The following is a 27,147-nucleotide window of genomic DNA, read 5'->3' as shown; positions in this document are numbered from 1 at the left end:
AAATGTAAATGTAACAAAGAAGCTTTCACGAGAGTTATTATGTACAGATTTATTGTACATGGACAATTTCAAAACTGCATTTTTATATATCAAATAAAGGATTTAACTTATTCTGTTAACATGTTAAGAGCAAATTGATATTGTGGAAAAAATTAAAAAAAATAACTGCTTGCATTTCAAGAGCGGGTGCTCAAGTTGAGTACAAAGTATAATATATTGTACGGGAAGATTTGCGAGGCCTTTGAATGTTTCCGTCAGAGGACTAACAGAGAAATTTGTGATTTTAGACGATACAGTTTTAGCCGATAGGCCACCTGAAAAGGTTCCTGTACATCATTACCTTAAGCACCAAAAGATCACTCAAAAATCTGACAATTTAACCATTTCAATTGTAACTTGTCACGTTTGGCTTCAAACAATTTTTTGAGACAGAAACCTTGAATAATTAGATGGGACTTTTCCAAAATCACACAAATCCAGCATCTGTGAGCTACTAAACATCATCAACTGAAACATAAGCAAATGAAGAAACCAAAGAAACAACTTAAGTGTATGACCGTACAGAAATAGATATTTAAAAAAAAAAAAGTGATGTATAAAACTATTTAAAACCAGTTGAAGACAATAAAAAAAAAAGTCAACATTTTTTTTCCCAGACTTATGTACAACAAGAACTAGTGAAAACCAGTGAGGACGAGTCATAAAAAATTGTCACGTGGAAATGATCATGAACATATAGTTGTAGACAGAATTATTAAAAATAAAAATTTAGTTGAACAAGTGTCCAAACTGCAGTTCACCGGTAGTGGGTCATGTCAGAACACATTTAAAAAGACTAAAAAAAAAAATAAAAATTCAACTGTGGTGAGAAAGGCATTAAGGGTCTACGTCGTCTTGCGGAAACCTTTCAGGATGGGGTATATGTTCTCAAACGCTTCATAGATTTCGCCTCTCACCTTTGCACCTTGTGACACAAAGGCAGAAGAAACGACGAAAAAATTGAATGTGCACACAAAATGACTGACAGCAACAGCGAGATGAAAGATGACTGCTGAAGAGCAGATCTTACCTGTTAATACTACCTTGCCAGAAACAAAGATGAGCAAGACGATTCTGGGTTTGATCATTCTATAAATCAGACCTGGAAACAACTCAGGTTCATAGCTGCAAGAAAAAACAATGCAGTTTGATTTAAAAAAAAAAAAAAAAAAAAAAAGGCTCATAGCAAATTGTCTATGGCAACAATAATAATGAACACTTTGAACTGTTGTATTTTGTTCTTATATAGAGGTTGTCGGAAGTTCTAGTGCCAGGAAGCTTTGCTGGCTCATTTTGTCATTTACTAAACGTACCTGCTGAACTGTTGATGCGTGAGAACCAAGCCTTCCAGACGAATAGGAAACTTCACATCGCAGCTGCCCACCATATTCTGAATCTTGAAGTCCAAAAACTTGGCAGGAAAACCAAGCTTTTGCACCACACGAGCGTATTTCCTCGCCGCTAACCGTGATTGCTCTTCACTGGGAATATACTCAATATGAGATAATGAGGAAGAAATATAAAAAGTTATTATTTACACTTCCTAAAATAAGCTCTTTTCACCTCTTTGCTCCTGTGCAGACCATCTTCCCAGAGCTAAAAATGAGAGCTGTGGTGCGGGGTTCTCGTATTCTCATGATGACTGCAGCAAAACGCTAAAACAGATGAAGCAATATAACTATGTTGACAAATGTGTTAGTATACGCGTTTCTTCAGCCAAGTGGATCAGGCGTGTTGCAAATGTATTATAATAAAGAAAATATTCTATTTAAGCCAGTGGCATAAAGTGACAATTAAAACAAATTCTGTTCCACCAGATGGAAGAAGGTCTGATTAACATGGATCCAGCCATTCCAATTCACGCAACAGAATGCAAAATTTTGTGCTTAACTAAACACGGCCATGGTAAATTGAGACAAGATCACCATTACTTAATTGTAAACACATTTTGTGACTTTTAAATTTGGTGCAATGCCACAAGACTTTCCTAATGTAAAATATGTGCCGTGCCAGGCTCAATAAAGGTTGACAAGCAATGCTCTACAACAGAAAAGTTGAAATGAGATTCACCTTGGGGTTGTACTCTGCATTCCTGGCTCTTAATGCAATTGTCTTCAAGTCCAGTTTGCAGCCGAGGTTGACTGTCGACACAATGTTTCTGGTGGTGACAAAAGAGAAAATGGTTGATGAGATTCCAGAGCAGACAAAACAGTTGATAATTGATTTAGTGACTATGCATGCTACTGAAATTTCTTTCTCCATTTCCAACTTGGATACATGAAATGATGACGCAACCCTCAATTTGTTCTCTTGATTTTGAAACCTACTGTAACTGTGGCACAATTCCAGAACTCTCTGAGGCTGGTGTGGCCGGTGTGATGGGTGTCATGGGGGTTAGTGGGGTGTTGTACAGTGGCGTGTTCCCTGGAAGTGCTGTGGTCGTTGAACCTGTGACTGCTTGGGAATGGAAAAGCTGAGGAGTCTGCCCGGATGTTCCCGGAAGACCTGGAGGCAAGCGTTTGTATTCTTCATGTTCACTATCTGCTCAAGAAATGCATATCTCCAAGCGGTGGCAAAAATAATCACGGGTCATGTACCTGCATTGGCCTGCTGTGCTTGTTGCGCCTGTTGCTGCTGCTGTCGCTGCTGTTCCTCTAGGATAGATAAACTGTTTGTGTTCTGAACAGGTTGAGGTGTCAGGCCTGAACCATATGGCATCATTGGACTGAAGATGGGCATTCCTGGTGTCATGGCACCCTGCAAAAAAGAAAAACAATAATCATTTAGGCTGAATGGGTCTGATTTCATGCTAAAGAACACCAATTGTGACATTTTCAGGAAGAACTAAATTTTGTATGAGCTGCATCTGCCGTCAAAATCAGGGAGGTGAGATTTTATATAGTAGAAACTCATGCTGGTGTGTAATGAGAAAGTACCATTAAATCAAAATTATGTTACCTGAGGGGAGGCCAGCCCCTGAAAGGCTGGTATGCTGTTGTTCTGATCCATCCTCTTAATTTATCACCCCAAGGAACAGAAACGCACACACCGGCTCAGTCACTTGTGTGGCAAAAGCTCAACAGCTGTGTGTCCAGTGGATTTTATTAGCTGGAGAAACACTTTTCAGGGTAAAATCGGCCAAGTGGACTTTCTCTTGACTCTTTTCTCCTACAGTTGGACCCTGCGTGGAAATGTTTAATAAGAACAAATTACAACCAGTATCCAATAGCAAATACTACATTACTGTACTCAGTTCACTTGTGTATTTATTTTTCTGTCGACGTTTTACTTTTTCTCACTACGTTTGAAAACATATCAGTACTTTCTACTCAAGTGGCGGTAGCGACCCGCCGAGCTACTGTTAGCAACAAGAGCTAAAGCCACTAACTGGATTACACGTGCTGCAGCCCCGAAACACAGAAAACAAAAATATGCATTCAAATATACGCCTGCCAACTTACGCGGAGTCGACACACAATCGTATTGTCCTCAGCTTGCAATTTGTGTCATCTTCCACGGACTAGCTCCCACAGATTCATCCAGTAACCCCTGCGCGTTTGCGACTTCCGGAAGAGCAGGTTTTATCTTCCGGTGTCATAGTTAACGGCAGACAGAATCAAGATGGCTTCCCTGAGTGACAAATCAGTTTGGGACGAAGTGGAAGATGGAATCGGCGAAGAGGTATTAAAAATGTCTACGGAGGAGATAGTTCAGCGAACTCGACTCCTGGACAGCGAGATCAAAATCATGAAGAGCGAAGTTCTGAGGGTGACCCACGAACTTCAAGCTATGAAAGATAAAATTAAAGAAAACACGGAGAAGATAAAGGTGAACAAAACCCTGCCGTATCTCGTGTCGAATGTGATCGAGCTGCTGGATGTGGACCCCAACGACCAAGAGGAAGATGGGGCTAATGTGGACCTGGATTCCCAGAGAAAGGGAAAATGCGCCGTCATCAAGACGTCCACTCGGCAGACTTACTTCCTGCCGGTGATCGGGCTGGTGGACGCCGAGAAGTTGAAGCCCGGAGACCTGGTGGGTGTCAACAAAGACTCCTACTTAATCCTGGAGACCTTACCCACCGAATATGACTCCCGAGTCAAAGCTATGGAGGTTGACGAGCGCCCCACAGAGCAGTACAGCGACATCGGTGGACTGGACAAGCAGATCCAAGAGCTGGTGGAGGCAATAGTCTTGCCCATGAACCACAAGGAAAAGTTTGAAAACCTGGGCATCCAGCCACCCAAAGGAGTCCTAATGTATGGACCACCAGGAACGGGGAAGACCCTCCTAGCTAGGGCCTGTGCGGCTCAGACAAAAGCAACCTTCCTGAAGTTGGCTGGTCCACAGCTGGTGCAGATGTTCATCGGAGATGGAGCCAAGTTGGTGAGAGATGCCTTCGCCCTGGCCAAGGAGAAGGCCCCGTCCATCATCTTCATCGATGAGCTGGACGCCATTGGTACCAAGAGATTTGACAGTGAGAAGGCGGGAGACAGGGAGGTGCAGAGGACCATGCTGGAGCTTCTCAATCAGCTCGATGGGTTTCAACCCAACATGCAAGTGAAGGTAATGCCGCTCAAAACAGTAAATCAGACTGTAAGACCTCAACAAAGTTTAGAATTGCCTATATTAATAGTTTAAGATATGATATGTACAATAAACTATGATTAAAAATAGTTGAACTTATTTTAAATCATCTTACAACATTACTCATAAAAAATGCTGACAGATGATTTGATTTAAAAACAAAAGCACCCAAATGTACATGTTTGTGTACATGCACACTCCGTGGACTAATTACTTTAGTATTTGGAGAGGGCTTTGGCGCTGTTTTAGGGCATTCCAGAAAGAGCACAAAAAACAGGTATCACAGTGGGTATAAAGTCTATCATTGTTCAAATGCCAGGTTTTTGTGAAATTAAAAGATGAGACCCAGATCAATCATTTCAAAATTTTTCTGCTCTTAATACGACCTACAGTCTGTTCTAATCAATTGGATTAAAATATATTTTTATATATTTTCAAGAAGAGTAGTGAAAATAACCTGAATTAATGAGGTTGCTGAAGTTTGCATAAGTGCTTTCAAGTAGAAGACTCTCCCGTCCTAGTATGAATTACTGTACTACTTTCCTATTTAGATGTGCAGTAATGTATACTCCACCTAATTTTTAAAACACATCCCATTTTGAATGCCCTGATAGTTTTTAGATATCGAAGTGTATTATAATAGCGATAGAGCGATAATAACATCATCTTGTCCACCCTTTCAGGTGATTGCTGCCACCAACAGAGTGGACATCTTGGACCCGGCGCTGCTGCGTTCAGGCCGTCTGGACAGGAAGATCGAGTTCCCCATGCCAAACGAAGAGGCCAGAGCCCGAATCATGCAGATTCACTCCCGCAAGATGAACGTCAGTCCCGACGTCAACTACGAAGAGCTGGCGCGCTGCACCGACGACTTCAACGGCGCCCAGTGCAAAGCCGTGTGTGTGGAGGCGGGTATGATCGCGTTGCGGCGTGGTGCCACGGAGCTGAACCACGAGGATTACATGGAAGGAATCCTGGAGGTGCAAGCCAAGAAGAAGGCCAACTTGCAGTACTACGCTTAAGGACACTGTGGGTTCATGCATGTGGGCGGAGGGGGGGGTGTCTTTTTTTTTCTTTTTATTTGTGAGAAATGTTGTGGCATTCTCTACACTTGTTACAGCAGATTTACACCGAGATAATAAAAAGACATGAATACAAAACATTTCGTTTCTTTGATGTAGACTATTAGATGAGAAGCACGTATTAGCTTCACTTAGTTAAATCGTCCCTCTGTGGAAGTACTTTTGCAAATAAAAGTTAACAACCTTGTACATACAGGGTACATACAATGTAATAAATAAAGCATTCAGTGTGGCTAACGACCTTTTTTTTTTTTTTAATTCTATTGTCTGACATTTAGTTAACATCCACCCAGGCATTTTTTTACAGCCTATCCTCGGGATCGTAGTTTGCTGGGCCCTATCCTGTGGTACATACTGGAGTTGTCAAAAATCGCAAGGCACATACTGTAATATATCGATAAACCTTCACACTCTTATACACACCGAACGACAATAGTCACAATTAACCTAACATGCAAGTTTTTTGAATGTGGGAGAAACTGGAGAAAACTCATGTCAGCTTGTGAGAACATAAAAATAGTTGCAGGAGGGCAGAAAGCTGGATTCAAAGCGACAACTTTGGACTGTGAACGTGGATGTGCTAACCAGTAAGATACCGCGCTGCTTAGTTATTACCTGATTGACACAAAAAATTGGAATTTAGGACCAATATCCTTTTTTCCATTACTGTCACAATATCAATAAAAAAATACCAGTGCGTGTGACAACAGTGCATGTTTGTGATGCTTAGAAGTTTGAGACAACCACATGCTTACGCCTCATGAGTATTGCGTGTGTATGCAGAGATCACATCTACAATATACTGCTCCCACCATAGCCAATCTATCGCGTCTATTTCTATGCTCTGCTCTCGTCTTCTCGTGCGCACGCGCCGTGCTCATTCTTTTCCATCCGCGTGGCCGCGAGATTGCCTGTGTGTCCACAAAGTAGGATTCCATCCGGGAGAATAATGCCGTCGAAAACCGTCGCTCAAGTTATCAAAGACATAAGAGAAGAGATTGACACCACCGCGGACCTTAAGCCGTCACGGGTACGTAGAATGCGGCTTGGAATGACTTTTAAATCCAAATAGCGAGTGAAGTGCATCGTGTTCATGACTGCTTCCATACTTGACATGTGGCGCGGCATGCTACGGCAAATTGTGGATTAGCACCGTGTCATCATGTGGCGCCCTTGTGAAAATTCGCTTTATATAAATTCGCAATCTGAGTAAATCTTATGATTGTTGCGAATAAAGACAATGTCAAGTTGGAAACTGTCAAATTGAGGTTGTACATTCGCGTAATATCCTAGCAAGGTGATCACGTTGAAAGGCCATGTGAGCGAGATCGGATCTTTAAACTATGTGGACACCGAAAGTTGAGTGTGGAACTATTCAAGCCAAGTGACACGAGCACGAGGAGATCTGCGTTTTCGTCGCAGGCTTATGACGTTGCCCCCCTCCTTAAAATAGGAAGTATTTACATGTAGTGGTTATTGTAGATTAGCATCCAAGTTATGTGTGGCAACATGTGCAACGTAATCAAGGGTCCACAGACCTGTATGTGTTTTTACTCTCAAGTAATTTCCACGTTAACATTTTCCCGTAAAAAAATATTGAATTGCTTTGCAAAGCAATTTTTGTACTGCCAGCCGTTTAGAATTAGAATTAGAAATCCCTTTATTGTCATTGTACTCAAGTGTGCAACGAGATTAGAGATTTACAACGTTTCTAGCTGTATAAAACGAAAAACCATTAAGTTTTGCATTAGATGTACGTTAGTCTCTTTTGTGCTGTGATTAAATCTAATGTATTTTGGCTTTGAAGTCTTAAAAGCACCCCTATTAAAAAAAAATAGAAAACAATATTTTACGTTACTTGAGAGTCTGTTATGTTGTGAACAAACCAAAACATTATTTTTTTGTGCTAAAACAATTATATTTTGCATTAGAAGTTTATTAAAGTTTTATGTGCTCTGAATCATTTCTTTTGGTTTTCAAGTCAGATTGTAAACATGTAGTTAAGTCTCTTAAAAATGTCTACAAACTACTAAAAATCTTAACGCAATTAAATTTTCTTTCCGAAACTTCAAGATCAAATCCAAGGATGGCAAAAAACTGAAGAAGAAGAAGAAGAACAAGGACGAAGAAGTGGAGCTGGACTGTGAATATCCTGTACCAAAAAAGAAAATTAAGGAGGAAAAAGTGGAGCCGGACTATGAAGATCCTGTCCCAAAAAAGAAAATTAAGGAGGAAAAAGTGGAGCCGGACTGTGAAGATCCTGTCCCAAAAAAGAAAATGAAGGAGGAAGAAGTGGAGCCGGACTGTGAATGTCCTGTACCGAAAAAGAAAAAGAGAAAAGCCAAGCTGGCAGAGGACCAAGTTAATGGCCACACTGATGAAGCCACAGACCTGAATGGCGACACTGATATTTCTGACCCACCAAAGAAGAAGAAGAAAAAGTGCGCAGAGGCAGTCAAGGAGGAGGTTAGTACTAGCGTAGGGTTTTTACCAAGTGGTGCTACTAATGAATTACAATATAATCATGTTGTTTTTTTTTACATTTTAAAAACAAAATATATTATTTTACATTTTTTGGGTTTAGATGCAAAAGAAGCCAAGAAAAGCAATTGTTAAAGCTGAAATCAATGGTCATTCCATGCCCGACACACCAGCTCCAACCCCAAACCAGACACCATCTCAGACAGACGACTCAGCCAGTGAGAGTGAAAAAGAAACTGTAAGACTGCTAATTATATATCTATATATCTCCCTCTCTCTCTCTCTCTCTCTCTCTCTCTATCTCTATCTCTATCTAAATAAATATAAAAAGCATCATGTAGGAAGTGTAGGACTGTCATACTGTTAGAGTAGTCTCACAGGTTTTGTTTGTCCTAAATAATTTTTTATTATTGGAGGTAATTTATTTTTCATATAATTGACGTTCACATGTAGTCTTCAATTTTGAAAGCTCTCATTTATAAATCCATGGTTTCCAATTGTTTAGGAGGAAACACCTGAGCAGAAGGAAGGAGCCTTCTCCAACTTCAGAATCTCTCAAGGCACCATTGAAAAATTAAAAGGTACCAATCACGTTTCTGTTGATACACTACACCAAACTGCTGTCAAAAACGAATTTGAGTTGTTGCATGTGTGCATGTTGTCCACATTTGAACTATAATTTAGCTCTTGAATAAAGAATTCAGTCCAGCAAGCAAATATTGAACAAGCCTGTGCCTTTGTTAGTGGCAACAACCATTATTGCCACTAGATGGCGGCATTCCGTTTCTCACATTATACATATAATCATAAAATGGTGTTTTGATTCAAGTCTGTTTCATAATGCTACATTTTGATTCCCCCATTCATCCGATCCGCTTATTAAGTTAAGGTTTTTCTTTTTAAATATTTTTTTTAACTTGTGATTTGGTACTCACACTGTCACTCCTCTCGCGCTTTCAGCTCGTGGAGTCTCCTACCTGTTTGACATTCAGTGCCAGACATTTGATCACATATATGATGGGCACGATGTACTTGCCCAAGCTCGCACGGGAACAGGAAAGACCTTTTCTTTTGCCATCCCACTGGTGGAGAAGCTCCAGGTGGATGGATTGGCGCGGCCAAGAGGCCGTCTTCCCAAGGTGTGCACACTCTTTAAACCCATCATTTTGATGTTGCCTTGTCATCACCATCGTCAGATCAGAACCTGTTGGAAATTTTTATTTCTTTATTTTCCCCACATCGGTTTATAGGTGTTAGTGTTGGCTCCCACCAGAGAGTTGGCTATCCAGGTTGCTCGGGACTTTAAAGACATCGCCAAGAAAGTGACCATCTCCTGTTTCTATGGCGGCAGCCCGTATTACCCACAGAGTAAGTCTTGTGTAAATAGGCATGCATTTATTATCGTGTAAGAACTCTCGCTTTTCTAAAACAATGGTAAAAGTTCCAACATCTCCTCCAATGCCACTGCCGTTTAAAGAAAGCCACAGTGTTAACTTGGAAATTTTCCAATAACCGAAAAGTCTTCATTTAATTTAGCACAGAATTTTATACTTGAACAGTTAAACAAAGAATGTCTCATGCATTTATGTTGGCGAAAGGGAAAATGATTGGAATATTGTTTTGTGACACCGTTTGATTTTATTGAACATGTATATTGCTCGATACACATAATACATGATGTAAAACAAAAGAGAAAAATCAAATAAATCAATACATATCTTAGTTCAAAACGCTTCATGTGTTCAAAGGGAGTAGGAGGAAGTAAAGACTTATCTAGTCCTAACCCTTGTTCTCTTTCAATCATAAGTATTGTGAGTACGTGTAAATACACAATAAAAATGATATCTCGTTGGTGGAGGTAACTAACCTTGAAATGTCTGTCTCTTGGTTTCCTACATTTTTTTTTAAACAGTTGAGGCTATCCGTAATGGGATTGATGTTTTAGTTGGAACCCCTGGTCGTGTCAAAGATCTCATCCAGAATCATAAACTTGACCTCACAAAACTGAAGCACGTGGTTCTGGATGAAGTGGACCAAATGCTGGACATGGGCTTTGCTGAGCAAGTGGAGGAAATCCTAGCCGCCTCTTATAATAAGAAAGGTATTATTTTTGCTTAATTTTGTTGTACAGTGCTTAATGTCTTGCTAAGACTCATTTAAAAATACTGAACCTCACGTTAAAGCATCAGCATTCAGAAAAACGTTTGTGTTCTCTGAAAAATAAGGGGGGGAAAAGCTTAGATTCTTACTTTTGGCTCATTATGTCAAGCACTGTAAGTGTTAACAGCGTTTGTCGAGGACAGCGTAACCAATTTTGACTGCCTCATTAGTGATTATTATGCTGACATTACTGTCATGTAAATGCCTTTTTATGAATATAATATTTTGAGACACAGTCCCACCTTTTTTGTATTTGTAAATTAAAATGAACAGTTAAGCAGTTATGAAATATAGAAAAAATGAGTTGACCCCTGAAAACTGAGATGCTAAATCAAAATGGCATCGACATCAAAATGCAACGGTTAGTTTTACTTTTTCATTTGCACTTCTCATAGTGTGGAGAAACACTTGTTTTCTTGGATTTGACAATGGTACCTAATTATTTGGATTCCACACCAGATGGCGACTCCAACCCCCAGACTCTCCTGTTTTCGGCCACCTGCCCCCCATGGGTCTACGATGTGGCCAAGAAGTACATGAAGCCTGATTGCAAGCGTGTTGACCTGATTGGAAAGAAAACACAGAAAACCGCAACAACTGTGGAAGTAAGTGTGGGTGTGGGTTCAAATGGTAAAAGATGGAAGTGAACAAGTGCTACAGCAAAGATTGGCGTCTAAAGAACAACAAAAAGACATCAGCAAGAGAGGCTACATCATGGCAATTCAGCTGCTCATGGAAACGAGTCCAGCCTGAACTTTTCAATTTTTATTCATCAATTAATCGAATGTTAGTTTTTGCATTGTTGATCCAGGAATTACAGTCATATGCCCATCTCTTTTCAGAACAATAGAAACAATCATTTAACTGCATACACATGTTCTACTCTGTGCAGCATCTGGCCATAGCATGCCACTGGTCACAGCGCGCGGCGGTTTTAGGAGATGTGATCCAGGTGTATAGCGGGAGCCACGGCCGAACCATCGTCTTCTGTGAGACCAAAAAAGAAGCCAATGAACTTTCATTGAGTACATCGATCAAACAGGTATGCCATGTGCACTTGATGAACAGCCGCATGTTTGCATCAAATGACTATTACACTGATTTTTACCCCTTACACCGAATTCCACTGGAATCGGGAAAGGAGAATCACAGTAACTTTTCAGCTCCTTTTGAATGCAGAAGAAAATAGACACACAAACACTCACATAGATTTGCCAAGGTCTCACACACACACACCACCACCACCCCACTAGGCCATACCTATTGAAAATATAATCATATAAATGCCTATGCTTACAATCACTGTGGAAAGCTTAATATAGAATGGTGCAGAACTTTAAGAGCTGTGTACCTCACATCTAGTATATGCGTTAATGTAAAAAAAAAAAATTAAAAAAATGCTCATAAGCTGACATGTATGCACCTTTTTCATATAGGCCACTTGATGGAATTAATCCAAATATTGTTTGGTAGTACACATCTGTTGCCAATTTAAAGTTTTCATAATCATTGGGAGCGTTGTTTGTTTCAGACGGCTCACATCAATGTTGTGGTGTGTGTGTATAACTTCTCTCCAGAGTGCCCAGTCCCTCCATGGCGACATTCCCCAGAAACAAAGGGAAATTACATTGAAAGGCTTCAGGAATGGATCGTTTGAGGTTTTGGTGGCGACCAACGTGGCAGCCCGTGGGTTAGATATCCCTGAAGTTGACCTTGTGATTCAGTGTTCTCCACCCCAGGTTTGACATGTTGTTCCACCACTGAATTCTAATTTCATGTGTAACTCTAAATAGCTTCATAAATCTGTTGTAATCATCTCATCTACACTTGTTAGGATGTGGAATCATACATTCATCGCTCAGGGAGAACTGGCAGAGCTGGAAGGACTGGAATGTGCATCTGTTTCTACCAGAGGAGAGAGGAGGACCAGCTACGTTATGTGGAAAACAAAGCTGTACGTGTTCTTTGTTAAACCAAACGTATCAAAATAGCTTGCAAGGAAGTTGGGAATCTCAAATGAAAGCAATGTGAATTTTTTTTTTTTAAATCAAGAAAAGCTGTGATCTGAATTTTCAAGCTAAATGTGAGTGTATTTGGTTTTGATGCAGGGCATTTCGTTCAGACATGTCGGTGTTCCCACTGCCAATGACATCATCAAATCATCAAGCAAGGATGCTTTAAGGTGCGTTTAGGGGAAAATAGGAAAGAGCATCTCCAATTTTGAAGGCAAATGTTTTGCAAGTCTGGAATACATACGCTGCGTCATGTGGAATTGTCTGATTTTATGCAAATTTATTTATTTTTTTCCTCCCTTTTTTCTTTTTCCATCTTCATCCAGGTTCCTGGACTCCGTTCCAGCGGTAGCCGTTGAATACTTCAGAGAGTCCGCCGAGAAGCTGATAGAAGAGAAAGGAGCAGTGGATGCGCTGGCTGCCGCCTTGGCGCACATTTCTGGGGCGACGAGTCTGGAGCAGCGGTCACTTCTCAACTCTGACGCCGTACGTTAATTTGAATCTTTATCGTACCAAATGGTACTTTTTAATCACTTGTTGTTTGGCTCACAATACCCGATGTTGCTGTTTGTCTGCACCAGGGTTTCACCACTATGCAGCTGACATGCTCTCAGGAGATGAAAAGTATGGGTGCTGCCTGGGGAGGCATCAAGGATCAGCTGGGAGAGGATGTTGAAAACCACATTCATAGAATGACCTTCCTCAAAGGGAAAATGGTACGACTTCTTTACTTAATTGCGTTGACAACAGTATTTAAAGGCAACATAAATGATGTGACTAATGATTTGATGTGTTTCCATTAGGGCGTTTGTTTTGATATCCCAGTTGCCAAAGTCAAGGAATATCAGGTAAGAACATATATATATGGTATTCCTCTGTTTAATTTCTGCATTATATGCAAAATAGGACAATGGTGAATGTTAAATTATTGCAGGATGAAATGACGTTCCTACCTTCTTTAAACTGAAGAAAATTGGTGTCAAGAATGTGCTAGGGTTCCGATTTACATACAAATGCACAGGACAACAGTAAGAAAAAAAAGTGCATGCTCGTGACAGTATGTCCAGCAGCTGGAAACAGCAGGTACACAAAGTGCAGAAAAGTAAGAACTTACCCTGGGAACCATATTCCTTTAATTTTCCATGACTGTGCAATATTTATAACTTTTTTTTTTGCTGAGTTCAAAGAGGCCAAAAATTGGTCTCTTCCTGTTTGCTTTGATTTTGTTGGCAGCCCTTCTAGGCATAACACCAGCTTCAAATTATTAAACTTAAGAGGAATCAAAAAAAATTTTTTTAACAGAAAATTAAAAAAATGTTAGTTTGTTTGAAGTGAAATAAAGAATTAAAACTAGGTGTCGAAAACGACTAAACGGAGAAAAAAAAAACAAGACCATAAACTACGGGTAAAAAAAAGGTTTTTAAGTTTTTATGCGACAAGCACCCACCTTGAGATTCAAAGCACCACTATATATATTTTTTTGTTTTGTCATTACATTTCTATTAACTATTTTCATCCCACCTATTTCTTGTTCAATAGGAGGGCTGGAAAGATGGTCGACGCTGGCAGCTGACAGTGGCCACTGAGCTCCCTGAACTGGAGGCGAAGCCGCACAATATCCGCGGCGACAGAGGAGGAAGTTTCCGAGGTGGACGGGGCCGGAGTTTTGGTGGAAGCGGCGGGCGTGGCGGGCGAAGCGGGCGCGGCGGGAATGGGTTCCGCAGAAGTGGAGGCTTTGGCAGAAGCGGCGGCGGTAATGGCGGGAGCAGAGGTGGACAAAAACGCTACTTCAGCCCCGCGTTTTGATCACAGAGCTGCCAACCTTTGGGACTAATAGGACTGGCTGTCTCGCCTTTGGGCTGGCAGTGTTTTCTATTGGCTGGCAGTTAGGAGCCGCATTTAGCAGGTTCAACGCCCCCTGACGATACAGTGGTGTCAAATGTTCATAAAAAGTATTTCCAACTTCTATTCAATTTAACAAACGAGGCGATTCTCATGGAAATAATGTCAAACTTGTTTTCTTACTGGCTCCTAGAATCACACATTGGACCAATTGCAGCCAGTTGGAAGAACATATTTGGCTCCAACTCATCAACTGACATGCTGAGCGTTCACTTTCCAATTCAGTACATTACTGAAATTCAAAGTGAATGTTAGAGTAGGAAGGGTTGAGTTTGTCACTGTGTTGCGTAACTTGTTTTACTTTGCATTTGGGGAAACGTGGCAGCGAGAGGCTCTTATGTGGGAGTTATTTGTGGCCCCACCCTTTGGGAGAAGTGATCAAAGATTGCCAACGGTTATAGTGGCGGAGTCTCTTGTGCTGCCTTACCTCAGCTGAAACATTCTCCCCAAAATCTCGGATGATTGCTTTGCAATTTTTAATTTTACTGCCCATGTTTGACTGCTTCTCTTTCAGTGAAGTGCGCTCATTAAAAAAGGTCAACCCATGTGTCTTTTCATCATATGAAACGTAACCACGTGTTGTACATCATACACACATTGACAAAATTGTTGCCACCTTGCCTCGAAAGAGTGCCATAATTATCACTTTGCAAAAATTCACATATACAAGAGATGACGCTTCTGACTGAATGACCTTTCCACACAGATGTCAAGTCACTTCAGCTCCGGTAAAAGACAAAATGTGTACGTGGAGAAAAGAACACAACCTTTTAGACCAAGAGGAGGCGTTTTCATGCTGTGTCTTTTGAATCGGCAGAATACAAAAATTGCAAGGCAACCTAGACAGTCTTTGTGGCCAAGTGACCAAAACCTTGGTCTCAGCTGCAATGTCAACTCCTCCAGCAGGCTAGTGACCCGAAACGCAGACGAAAATTCACAAGAATGGCCCAAGAATAAATCATTGGAGTGTTCTGAAGTGGCCTAAGTGTTGAACTAAAGCTTAACCATTGTGGAAGTTGCAGAACATGTGGGATAGTGATGATGCCATCATGAATTTCAGAGCCAATGACTGACACAGACCCAGGAAAATAGTATTTTCAATTTGCATTGTTGTGGTGTCGTCTGCTACTCTATAATTCCACTTAAACTGAATAAAGGCGAACTCAGAGGTGTTTATATGGCAATGTCAGTAGCAAAAAAACTGCAGAGTTTTCTAATATTTTATTGCAGTACTCTTAAAATATACATTTTCATAATAATAATAATAATATTCCCTTTATTAGTCCCACAATGGGGAAATTCGAGATTCGAACCCAGGACTTCTGGGGAGACTGGGTCCTGAACGCGGCGCCTTAGACCACTCGGCCATCAAACCCAATTGAAATAAGACAATGGTAAACACGACAAATTCATAAATATTTCTCCCTCTTATGTGCAAAAGTTGCAGTTTAAATCCAGTTTTAGGGGCGGATTCTTAGGATTCCTGATTGTACCTTTCCATGTCCCACAGAAAAGGCAAACGTTTACCACACGTAAAATCCTAATGGAATGAAACGGAAACACTATATCGAAAATTAAATTACACTCATTTCTCAATAGTGAATGCATCTCCCATATCTCATATCACCACCATCTCAAGGAAGGTTGACAAAAGATTAAACTCTTGGAATGCTTAATGAAACCTTAGACTTTGGCTTCAGATAACAGTATGATAAGCAAATTAAACAGAAAGACAGATACAACCACATAAAACATCACCATCAGCTACAGGTCATCGCTTGTGAAACTAAGTCCATTGGCGTTCGTGTTCTCAAGAATCAAGCCATCATCGTCCTCCTGGAAAATGAATGCAACAAATAAATATACAATTACAGGACTATGATTAGTGCAAATTAAAGAGAGTGAGCTGGCTTTTTTTTTGTCTATTTTACTCATGTCTGATTTACTTACTAGTGATAAAATGCCGGACGATTTGAAGGTTGGCTGTGTACAAGAAATCGCCAACAATCTTGACAGATTTAAAGCCAAATAAAACCCTACCCCAAATAGACTTGAATTTGATATTCATAGTCATAGAGCAAATGAATATAAATGTGAATGATAATTTTAAAACCTCTTTATGGATCAGAGGTGAACAACATCGTTAATTTCCTTTGTATGGATCTTGCTTGCTAGTAAAACCAGCTAACCCATCAGCCTCAGTGACGAACAGTTGTTGATTGGCTAATAAAAAAACGTCATGACGTCATTGCCAAGCAGGTGAAGTAAATTTGGCTGTCTGGTCGCTGTCTAAAACGTGTACTAGTTTGAGATGCGCAGACAACAACCTGTTTTTGTTGTTGTTATCAGTTACTAACTTACTAAACACCTAAGTGAGAAATATAATCATTAACGTGAGCGTGTCGAGTCATTGTCGCGGTGTAAAATGTGGATTACAAACTATTTGAGGAATACCACCAACTCCAAAATGGACTCGTCCAATTCATTTATGCAGCATCTCCAAGGCTTTCTAAGGGTGGAATTCGTCAAATGATGGCAAGGTAATGTTCATCATTCATGACAATTAGATGTTATTGCTTTGCTATGTTACTGTATATTTAATGTGTTGTAATGTCGTAGATAGCATGCTTGACATTGGAAAATATTTACCTGAGAATTTACTTGTTTTGCAGTCTGTCTGTTGTTTTTCTACTATACTTTGTATAACCTGACGTTTAAAAAATATAGATTACGGTATATATTAATGAACCACTTAAACTACGTTTTATTGGATACAGTAACGTGCCAAAATGTTTGCGTGTGCGCGTGCGTGTTGGGGTGGGCGTGGCTTGGGTGTGTGTTGACGGAACTTTATTCTCAACGAACACAGCTGAACACCCCTTCGATTAGGTGAGTTGGGTGCTTTGAAAGGGGGCCTAACTCTAATTTGAATCCCTAACCAGAGTTAGAAAATCCTAATTTGTTACCCCGACTCCAGTTTGAAACCCTGCTTTGAAAGCCTTACCCTTGTTTAAACTCAAATTCCAAACCCTAACCCGAATTCAAAACCCTAATTTGAAACCCTAACGCAGTTGCGTCTATAATCCAAAACCCTAACCACTCTTATGACCCTAAAATTGTGACCCTATGTTGAAACCCTATCTTTAACCCTAGGTTAAAAGCCGAATTTAAAGCCCTTTGTGCGTGCGGCGGATGGGTGTTTTACGAAGTGGATGCTTCTCAATCCCAGTCCGATGCCCCTTCCTCATACCCATAAATTACAATTACAAAATACAATTGGGGTGCGCAGCTATGGATGCCCCCGCTCAGGCAATACTCGGGGGTGCTGCCCAATTGACCCCGCCTCTGCACACCCTTGATGTTACGAGAATTCGAACAAGCCAGTATAGCAGTCTGGATATTGGTTAGATTTATTTGATTTCTTCTTTTTTCTTTTTGTAGGTTGTTTTTGTTTTGTCAGAATCAGTTTCTCTTGTGTTGAGGGCAATGACTAGCTGAATACTAAGGTGACTGCGAATGAATGTCAATTAAAAATATTAAAACAAATGCTCGTGGTTAAAAAAAAAAATCAAGAGGTGTTTTGTAATTTTGTTTATATATCTCGGGATGACTTGTGCGGAGTATTTTACTATCTGATGATCTAATTGCATGACAGTTAAAGTAGACTATTTTCTTAATGATGCATTACTTACATCGTCTTTCGCTTTGTAGTCCTTCTCTGTGCTGCGGTATGACACCACATGGATCAAAGTGTAGACCCTGGAATCAAATTAAACTCGGATCAGTACTCGCTTGCCACTTAGTCTAAGACCCTTTTTTTTTTTAGACGATAATGCAAAATACGTCATGTTGAAAAGGCACTGTGTGTTTGTGAGTACCTGTGATACAACATGGCGAGGAACTGGACGAAGAGAAGGATCGCAAAAGACAACAGAAACATCAAGCTGAGAGGCTCCACCTGTTAAAATGTCAAATCACAACCACGTCACACCTTGTTCTAACTGGTCCATCAGGGACGGCGCTACACTGAGGTTAAGGGGTCATCGTTTCAATAATATGTCTGCACCAACCTTGAGGTACTCTCCAGATTCTGTTCCGTTCGAAAAGAATTTAGGGATCTTGATGCTTATGACGTCGTTTCCAATGGCTTGCAGGAAGAAAGTCGCAACCACCCACAGCACATTGACGATAAAATAGAGGAACACGGCCTACGGGGTGTTTAGGAGAAAAAAAAACATTCACACATTTTGTCGTCCATTTTCACAATAATTTCGTAGTAAAACGTTTGTAGTATTTGTGTGCTGATTTTTGCATCCTTATTTTGCTGTCTTATTGACTTGAATGAAAGACCTTTGAAAAAGGAATAATTTGAAACAACGACGACGTCAGTTTGAATTCCCCAGGAACCTTAATCTGTTTACATAAAAAAAAAAAAAAATCCATTCCTGGCTGAAATGATGGTTTCTCTAAAACCTTTAGCAACTGTTCAGGCTAATCTTTTTTTAATATTCAGAAAAAAAGACGTAGACCGCTAATATGGATATTGTTATATCGTTTATCCATGCATGTTACTGGAACATTTGTGTTAAAATGTCCGTCGCTTAAACATGTGATGCTTGTTTTGTTTTTTGTTTTTTTCTCATCATGTGTTAGCATTAAGCTAGCAGACTTTCGTAAGTTTCGCTCTGATTAACTACACTATATGTAATGCTCTTTGTTTCAGATTTAAATCTCAACTGGGAATGGCAATAAACCTAATTTTTTTGCATTATATTTTGCGACGCTCATATCTCGAAAAACGCTCGTATCTTGAAAAAGTTGAAGTATCACATGGAATTAGACATAAAACAAAAAAAAGTGTGATTCAACAATATGAAGTGTAGTTAACTGACCTTGTTGCGCAGTGACTTAAGCTCTCTGGTGACCTCCTCTAGATGTGTTTTCGTGTCTACAATGGGCTTCAAGTAGCGCTCGATCAACTTTTTCCAGAAGTCATTCTCCTCCTACACGCACACACATGCATCCGATACATTTGCTTCACTGGCTCACCACTCATTTAGTTTTTTTTTTTTTTTGGCTCAACTGTGGTAGCTGTCAGTAGCTTCCTCGCTCGGACCGAATGGCTGAATCAGTATCTTACCTCTTCTAGTTTCTGCACCAGTGGCGCAGTCAGAGTTTTCTCAATGGCTCTCTTGACTTTTTTCTCTAATCTTTCCATGCGACTGGTCTTCAGGGTGCGCCGAGCCTTTGCACACACACACACACACACACACACACACAAACATACAGAATCAATCCACTGGATTATATTTGCCTAATGAAGAGCCAGGTCAATAAAATAGAAGGACTGCATATGATAAAGTCAACGCATTGATCAAACCTGCTATGGAGACTAGGGCTGCACTTAAAATATTTCGCTTTTTTTGATTTACATAACAATGTCAATTTGAATTTCAATTATTTGTTCAGTCCAAATTAAAATGTTTTTTTGTTTGCTGAATGTGCAAGTATCTTGCGACCGTTAAATTTTCTACATGTTTTTACCAGGGTGACTTTCTGAACATGAATTTTGTGGTTCTGCCTATCACGAATATTACCTGCGCCGTCAATTCCTGTTGTAGTTCCTCCAGTTGGCTTTCAGTCAGAACATCTTCAGGTCCTACTCCATATAGTTGTCCAGTGAGAGTGTCTGTTAACATTATTGTCAACTCTTCGCACACGTCCTCTTGATTCTTTTTGCGTAGGGAGTACCTTGTTTCGAGAAAAGAACAAGAACATTGCAAAATAAGACGTGCATGATGTGACAAATATATATATTTTTTGTCTTGAAGTCCTTTTACATACCGTATTTGTTCTTTCAAGTTCCTTTTTAGGTTGGCAAAGGTCAACTTTTTTAAAAACTCTTCTTTCACTGGGCTCACCCATTCTGAGATGACACATGCGCATGAATACAGTTCTTGATTTTTGAAAGCTCATCATGAAATAAATACATTTGTCTCAGTTGTCGAGTGGCTCACCGCTGATGGGAAGCTCTGCATTGTCTTGGTTGTCGTCGTCATCATCATCATCATCATCAGATGCACTCGTAGATATACTCTCTTTTTCCATGCTATCATCACTGCACACACAGACACATGGAGATGGGTGACTCTGTCATACTTTTACTAAATAACAAATACAGTTGACCTTCAGAGCTCAAAAGGAAACCTTTTCCCAAGCTGGTTAGTGAGAACCCAAATTATGAATTCCTAACACCGGTAGATTTTTACCATGGCAGTTACTTTTGACTTCCTTTTACACTTTCACGACAAGAAACATCTCTAAAATGTTATATACCCCATTTTACACTTCAATAGTTCTTCCCCTGAAACAAATCAACAAAATTTCAATAACTGTATGGGATGAATCACAAACGTTTGAACAAGCAGTTACAAGGAATCCTGTTGGGTTCCACGGGTACACTGTAATTAACAAAAAGGTCAACTTAAAAAAAAAAAAAGGAAACGACAGTTACGTGTGTCTGGACATGCTGTCAAAGCGTTTCATTTCAAGCATCTCTTGCTCATGCAGAGGTTTTTCTCGTCCTTGCTGTGCCATTTTGGTGGTGTCGTGTGTAGCTTGTGGCGCCACGTTTGAAGCGACATGTTGGTTCGTTTCCTGGCCGGTAATTGGAAGGGGAGAGACTTGCTGTCCAGTCTGTCCTGTGATTTGTTGAATCATCAGGTTCTCCGTTTCCTGAGTAATCTGTCGATTCAAACCAGAGTTGCTATGAATTTACTCATCCGCAAACGCGCATTCAACGGCTGTACAGCAAGTTGGTGTCACCTGGAGCTTCATGTCCCAGCAGCAGAGTCTGCAGTTTCGGTCACAAAGTATGTTATGGTTCTTCTTTACATCTGTTCCGCCCCTAACAGAAACCCCCGAAATAAAAAGAGTCAGATCATGTTGTCAGCCAATTGTGAAGCTTTTCAAACCGTCAGTACACCAAACTATTTAAACCAGTTCAGAACACAGTTTAATTAAATAACTCCTTTTTTTCAATCGCCCCCCCCAAAAAAAAAAAAAAAAATAGATTAGTTAAAAAAAAAAAAAATTTATATAAAAAAAATAAAATAAAATAAATATATAAATATACTGATCGTTCATGCATTAATAAATAAGTCTGCTAATGTTGATAATCAGTGCATTACTTATTGGATTCCCTTGTGCCCCAGGTTACAATGTGCATGTTAACCAGCGAGTAGATGGTTAGCAGAAGGTAGCCACTGGGAATGCAGATGAAATACATCAAGCCGTAGAAGATCATTCCTGAAGGAGAAAAATACCATCACAATGCACGGCACGACAACATCGAACATGTTGAGAATGTAATCTTTACATACCAAACTCCTCAGGGTGGAGGATAGCAGTCACCAAGTACATGATTGTCATAGAAACCAGGAACACACCGGTGGGAGTCAGGAACGTTCCCTGAATCACCATGTCACCTGAGAGCACAAAGGAGTGTCAAAGAAACGTCTCCAAAAGAATCAACGTGCAGTCACAAAGCGCTCACCGATTATCGAGAAGAGGGAAGCCGTCATGAGGAAGGCATACAGAACGCTCATAATGGCAGCGATTGTGATCTGGTTGTTTGGTTTGGCAACGAAACAAACGATGATGTATAAGACGGGAGGGATGCTTGCGATGATGATGGAAAGTGTACCCGCGAGTTTAAAGACAAACTGGAAAGCACCTGCAGGTTAATGGAATACATAATCGTTTACATTCATGCAAATTGCTGGTAAAAACAAAAAAAAAACAAACAAAAAAAACATGTATGCTACCTGCCACCATCAGAGTCACAGAGGCTGGTCCAAGAATAGAGGAACCAACTGTGAACATCTGGTAGAAAATATAAAGCCTGGATATGGAGGAGTTTCTCTTCACCGTCTCGCCGCCACTGTAATTATCAGTACAAAAGACTTCATATTTATCTGACTGCTTCGAATTCGATAATTAACTACAAAAGAGGGAAAGTCTGACAGGGTGACATTTGATTTCAGCGTTTTAAAACCGCCAACTGACCTGTGCAGGAGGTCCAACGTATTAGCGAGCGTGGATGGTCCCCACCGTCTTCTCTGGTTATAAAACTCTTTAAACTCTTGTGGTGAGTTGGTGTAGGCATCCGAAGCGGCGTTGTATTCCACGCGCCACCCTTGCTGCAGTAGCAAAGTACACAACCAACGATCCTCCCCTGGAAAATTGAAACAAAGAAAATAAAAATGCAAGAATATTGCAAAGAGCTGACATAAAGGATGGAATGATGGGCGAGTTTTGACCTTGGTCATATTGGACATATTCCGCAGCTCTTGTGGCAGTCGTCGTGTATCTCTTTAGTACGTTGTCATCCATTATGGCCGATGCTCGAAACAGACTGAAACATCCTGGACTGCACAGCACAGACCCAAACACGTGTTCGGCTGTCTTCTGTAGCCAGTGACCCACCGCATACTCAAACTTCTGGTACCACACCATCGGACCTGAAGGTTGCGGCAACACGGTTGATTAAAATCTGTAGTTTATTGACCTATCATATTGATCATAAACTATTGGTAGAGGACACACTTTAAAAACCAAATTCCGAGAATCGTTTTGAAATATGTTTTAAGATAATATAATTGCTGAACATGTGACTGAGAAGCATGTAGTACTGAATTGTGGAGAAGGAGCAGCAAACCAGGCCCGGAGTGAGTAATCTGGACGTTCTGGCAAATCCCCACTAGGCTAGTCTAAACTATACGCTACTTGGGCAACTACATCCCGCCCTTTATTTTTTTTTCCATTTTGAAATCAGCGACGACAGTGCGTTCATGACACTTGAATCTACCTTTCACCTTGTCTTATGAATCTGCCAACTATGCTTCAGGCAGGTCATACCATTTTTTTATGGCACCGACTGCACCACCTTTGTTACGACCAAGACACAATTATCGAATTTAATTTACAACTACAACATTTAAGAAACAACTACAGTCACAACATTAAAACATGATGAGAAATCTCTGATTACTGATGCTCTCTTAAAATTAGCGTCAGTCAGCTTCGTAGTGATGTGAATAGTTTCCAAAAATAACAACACTAACGGGAAGGGCTGTGTTTAGTACCTTGGAGTTTTATTTTTATGCCCAAGTCCAGCGCAAAGCCCAGTCTAACTTTGAGTTTGCATAAACAGCAACCGGTGACTTACTCGGGTCCAGCATGAGTCGTCTCTCCCCGCTATTTAAGAATTGAGCGCCTTCGATCACACCGGTGGTTATCGACGCAATTGTGAGTTTAGTTTCTTCCTCTATGGTGTGCAGTTACCTAACAAAAAGAAATTTTTGCTTACCCATTCCTGTCGGATGGATTCGTCCACAGGCTGCCCCTACGTTTTCATACATCCTCAGCCTGCGAATCAAAGTGTTAATTGGCATCAACCGGAAAGTTACGGTAAATAATTAAATATTGATCTAATCCCCGATGACCAAAGTGTTCAACTCAAAATCCAAATTATTTGTGTAAAGTGGTGTCATTTCGTAAAGAGGTCATAGAATACATTTGTCAAATACGAAACTGACCTGTCTACGAGCAGAATGACAGCTTTCGGCTGAAAGTCGGTGTCGCCATCCAGAGCCAGGATGTATACGTTCTCATCGGAAATGAATCTTCTTTTGTTGTCGTTGTCATATTGAGGCATGAGGAAGATCTCACCATCCATAGATATTAACGACTCTCGACATACGTTTTGGCGCTAGAAAAACAAACAATAACGGTTACATCCACCGCCCCTCACACGCTTGTAGAATTTTAGGTGATTCTGAAATCTTACTTTGGTCGGCGGGTTTTTGGAAAGGTAGCCCTTCCAGCCTAGTAGATAATACATGTACATAATCTGAAAGACAACAATGTCATTTTCAAAAATGGGATTCAGACCCAAATTCTCCCAGTCCATACCTGTGACCATCTTTTCTTGTTCCTGATGAGACCTTTGTCTTTAAGGTGAACGTAGAGCATGTTGCCTTCTGGCATAACAAAGACGAGTCTGCCACCATACGGAGTTTCCACGATGGATACGTCATCAGGCTCTTTGTTGGTAAAAACCCTGGGTGAAAAGTCATTTGTGTTTTAGGGATGTCACATTTTGTTTACCGACAATGGGGTTACGAGGATAAAGTGTAATTGCACATCCACTCCAGTAGTTGGCAGCCGTGCTCTCATTCCTCATTGTGCGTAGCTGATATTAACGCGGTGGTGTAGGTTTGTTTTGCAACAATGATGCTTTTATTTATAGTTGTGTCGGAGAGTGGGTGGTGGGGTGGGGGCGCAAATTGTTTTCTTCTTGCTGGGGAGGGCGGAACATAAAATAATTGAGAAGCGCTGATGTAGCGCAACATCCCTCAACTGATGGCTTTTTCTTCTATCTCCAAACTTGAGACTAAATCCTCAGCCTCTTTTCTGGTTACAGCCGAGCAGAGCACTCCATTTTCAAGAAACCATTAATCAACAATCAATTCCACGCGGACAATAAATCAATTATCATGCCAATCCCTAATTGAAGGAGCAATCTCACCTGTAAACCTCGATGACAACTTGAGTCAAATCATTAACGTATGAATTAACCAGCCGTTTCCCTGTGCCTTTTTCAGTCATAAACCCGTCATCCACGTAAATGTGACACTCAAAATCAAAACAGTCCTTATGTTCCTCTTTTGGATCACCTCGGTAACGGTCCAACCTTAAAAGAAAAAAAAACCCAAATTGTTACCGCTGCACATGTCGGAAAATGAATCATTTCCTTGCTCTGTGGTCTCGCGTGTTGCTGCGATGCAAACCTGAACATGGAGGTCAGAATCTTGAGCATTTCGTCGTACGTCTCGTGCCACATGGTGGCACATAGATAGATCACACAGTTCTTGATGTCGTCTTGGCTACAGTCAAGACGGGAGAGATCAAATCATTATTACACATATATTACAAATCTATATTCTCACTTTTAGAAACGTTATAAAACATGCACTTTTCAAATCACGCGGACTTATAGACTCTTTTGCGTGCCAGTATTTACATCTTTCATTTGTATTTATCTCATCTAACCGACTAATGTACCTGCCGAAAGCGAAACGAACGGAAACCAAAGTAGAATGGCGCTCTGTAGGTCAGGGGTGTCAAACATACGGCCCGTGGGCCGGATCTGGGCCGCAAACGGGTCTAATCCGACCTGCTAGCAGATTTGGTAAAGTATAAAAATATAGTATAAAAGTATAAAAATTTGTTCGGCCCAAGCATTGTAGCCGTGAAAAAAATTAAATCATCGTAAGCGCACACTTGGAATTTTACGTCTGTTGTTGGTAATACTTGGTGCATTCTTTCCGAATGTTTTTACGAACACCATTCTCACCTTTCTTGGTTCCGAGCTCGAGACACCTTCATCTTGGTGTTGAGTAACAAAGACAAGTCTATGAAAGCGGATTCGTAGAGACGTCGTACGAAGAGCTGAGAGGTTCTCTCTATACGCTGGACCTGAGAGGTAGTAAATAGAAGATGCATTGTGATTATTTTCTTTCTCTTTCATGTACCTTGCATGCAAATAACGGAGTGTGTGTGTGTTTATAGCGAGGTAATCGTTAACAAACTCAAATAAAAGTGAGGATGCTTTTAAAAGAATCAAAATTTACGCATTTTACATTTATTAAGCTAACTAGAATTACAGCAAAAATGTCCTTTGTCTCAATTTGTCAATTTATTTTACACACGAGCTTTTGGGGTTTATTTTAAAGTATTTTGGGAGTTGTAGTTTATTACACAATACAAATTGTGACTGTTTAAAAAAAATCTTGCACTCAACAAATAATTCACTTGGACTTCATATTTATATATATATATAAAAAATAAAAATACAATCAATACTAAAACGAATGGATTCCAAACAAAAATGAAACATTTTCAAAACCACTCAAAAACTCATTAAAACTAAATAAAAAAAAATTGAAAAAATTACAAAATAAAAACTTACTATAATGAAAAATCCAAATCTGTTGTAACCCTGTTGATGCCTACCTTTGTCTTCCATACGTAGTAAGTGCATGTAACCAATCCGGACCACATACATAATCCTTCAAGAGCCAACATGGAAAAAGGCCATTGCAAGTAATAGCTGTCAATCAAATGATTAAATTGTTAAACGTATTTCATGGGAGGGAGCATATGCTTGCATATTATACTGTACAGTACTTCACATATACATATAACTTCATATATTGTCGTCAAAAATCACGGTTAAATGACAGATACCTGTTTAGTGATGTCCGGCAGATGCTTCTAGTGATTTCTAGAAAGACCACAGGGGTTGTGTTCTTGTGGCTCAAGAGGGACAAGCTTTCACAAAATTCTGCAATGGAAAACACATGATGTATATTATATTTATATATATATATATATTTATTTATATATATATATATATATATATATATATATATATATATATATATATATATATATATATTTATATTTATATTTATATATATATATTTATTTTTTAAAGAAATGATGATTTTTATTTTTTTAAATAACTCACCTGTGATACTCCCATGCTGTGCGCCATCCAATTTGTCTGCTTGGGTTATGAAAAGGATCAGTCCCAATAGAAGCACTGAAGGTCCCGTGCAACATAAGGGCAAGGCAAAACTCATCCGGACTGCATGAATCTTACAGGCCACCACTCCAAACCAGTGGCACGCTGCTGAGCAGAAGGCCTTCGGTAAGAGACAACGGGCTAGTTAGTGCCGGCGATTTCAATACCAAATGAACAGGCGAGTTCGGAAAATTGGATTCATCAACTTTGACAAAAACATTTGAAGGATTCG

General features: G+C 40.1%; 5 protein-coding genes across 5 annotated transcripts in view; 3 read left to right on the top strand and 2 right to left on the bottom strand.

Annotated features, from left to right (window-relative positions):
- Window positions 1–34: 34 nt before the first annotated feature.
- Window positions 35–3,646, bottom strand: tbp (TATA box binding protein). The gene is made up of 9 exons (XM_088296069.1): window positions 3,501–3,646; window positions 2,998–3,220; window positions 2,637–2,796; window positions 2,367–2,544; window positions 2,110–2,197; window positions 1,603–1,694; window positions 1,353–1,520; window positions 1,070–1,164; window positions 35–964 (listed from the first exon to the last, which is right to left on the bottom strand). Exons 2-9 carry the CDS (start codon window positions 3,046–3,048, stop codon window positions 885–887), a joined length of 912 nt encoding a protein of 303 aa, XP_088152195.1. The 5' UTR covers window positions 3,049–3,220; window positions 3,501–3,646; the 3' UTR covers window positions 35–884.
- Window positions 3,629–5,940, top strand: psmc3 (proteasome 26S subunit, ATPase 3). The gene is made up of 2 exons (XM_088296067.1): window positions 3,629–4,605; window positions 5,310–5,940. Exons 1-2 carry the CDS (start codon window positions 3,661–3,663, stop codon window positions 5,646–5,648), a joined length of 1,284 nt encoding a protein of 427 aa, XP_088152193.1. The 5' UTR covers window positions 3,629–3,660; the 3' UTR covers window positions 5,649–5,940.
- A 629-nt stretch (window positions 5,941–6,569) lies between these two features.
- Window positions 6,570–14,808, top strand: ddx21 (DEAD (Asp-Glu-Ala-Asp) box helicase 21). Its single transcript, XM_088296645.1, has 16 exons — window positions 6,570–6,738; window positions 7,782–8,174; window positions 8,293–8,427; window positions 8,695–8,770; window positions 9,150–9,328; window positions 9,440–9,557; window positions 10,102–10,290; window positions 10,809–10,954; window positions 11,242–11,391; window positions 11,927–12,088; window positions 12,184–12,303; window positions 12,458–12,531; window positions 12,688–12,847; window positions 12,943–13,077; window positions 13,165–13,209; window positions 13,901–14,808. Exons 1-16 carry the CDS (start codon window positions 6,658–6,660, stop codon window positions 14,165–14,167), a joined length of 2,430 nt encoding a protein of 809 aa, XP_088152771.1. The 5' UTR covers window positions 6,570–6,657; the 3' UTR covers window positions 14,168–14,808.
- A 951-nt stretch (window positions 14,809–15,759) lies between these two features.
- Window positions 15,760–27,147, bottom strand: part of chs1 (chitin synthase 1) — a 16,876-nt gene continuing 5,488 nt past the window's right edge. Inside the window, exons 9-35 of the mRNA XM_088296643.1 lie at window positions 26,859–27,036; window positions 26,576–26,672; window positions 26,342–26,438; window positions 25,683–25,804; window positions 25,117–25,212; window positions 24,855–25,019; window positions 24,239–24,386; window positions 24,114–24,176; window positions 23,863–24,035; window positions 23,634–23,692; window positions 22,585–22,785; window positions 22,331–22,499; window positions 22,090–22,205; window positions 21,819–21,998; window positions 21,646–21,750; window positions 21,454–21,571; window positions 21,089–21,170; window positions 20,778–21,007; window positions 20,281–20,381; window positions 20,108–20,189; window positions 19,861–20,014; window positions 19,404–19,508; window positions 19,156–19,266; window positions 18,334–18,471; window positions 18,142–18,221; window positions 17,956–18,022; window positions 15,760–16,099 (exon numbers count right to left, since the gene is read on the bottom strand). Coding sequence (XP_088152769.1) covers window positions 16,028–16,099; window positions 17,956–18,022; window positions 18,142–18,221; window positions 18,334–18,471; window positions 19,156–19,266; window positions 19,404–19,508; window positions 19,861–20,014; window positions 20,108–20,189; window positions 20,281–20,381; window positions 20,778–21,007; window positions 21,089–21,170; window positions 21,454–21,571; window positions 21,646–21,750; window positions 21,819–21,998; window positions 22,090–22,205; window positions 22,331–22,499; window positions 22,585–22,785; window positions 23,634–23,692; window positions 23,863–24,035; window positions 24,114–24,176; window positions 24,239–24,386; window positions 24,855–25,019; window positions 25,117–25,212; window positions 25,683–25,804; window positions 26,342–26,438; window positions 26,576–26,672; window positions 26,859–27,036 — 3,309 coding nt within the window. The 3' untranslated portion in view covers window positions 15,760–16,027. The remainder of the gene's footprint in view (window positions 16,100–17,955; window positions 18,023–18,141; window positions 18,222–18,333; window positions 18,472–19,155; window positions 19,267–19,403; window positions 19,509–19,860; window positions 20,015–20,107; window positions 20,190–20,280; window positions 20,382–20,777; window positions 21,008–21,088; window positions 21,171–21,453; window positions 21,572–21,645; window positions 21,751–21,818; window positions 21,999–22,089; window positions 22,206–22,330; window positions 22,500–22,584; window positions 22,786–23,633; window positions 23,693–23,862; window positions 24,036–24,113; window positions 24,177–24,238; window positions 24,387–24,854; window positions 25,020–25,116; window positions 25,213–25,682; window positions 25,805–26,341; window positions 26,439–26,575; window positions 26,673–26,858; window positions 27,037–27,147) is intronic.
- Window positions 16,381–27,147, top strand: part of LOC148337336 (CUB and sushi domain-containing protein 1-like) — a 377,282-nt gene continuing 366,515 nt past the window's right edge. Inside the window, exon 1 of the mRNA XM_088296642.1 lies at window positions 16,381–16,803. The gene's annotated coding sequence lies outside the window, so the exon portion shown is untranslated. The remainder of the gene's footprint in view (window positions 16,804–27,147) is intronic.

The sequence above is a fragment of the Idiotropiscis lumnitzeri genome, chromosome 5 (assembly GCF_059441095.1).
Source record: "Idiotropiscis lumnitzeri isolate Australia: NSW breed Sydney's pygmy pipehorse chromosome 5, RoL_Ilum_1.0, whole genome shotgun sequence".
Classification (NCBI taxonomy): domain Eukaryota; kingdom Metazoa; phylum Chordata; class Actinopteri; order Syngnathiformes; family Syngnathidae; genus Idiotropiscis; species Idiotropiscis lumnitzeri.
Note: the sequence above shows the minus strand (reverse complement) of the source record. Positions and strands in the feature narration are given on the sequence as shown.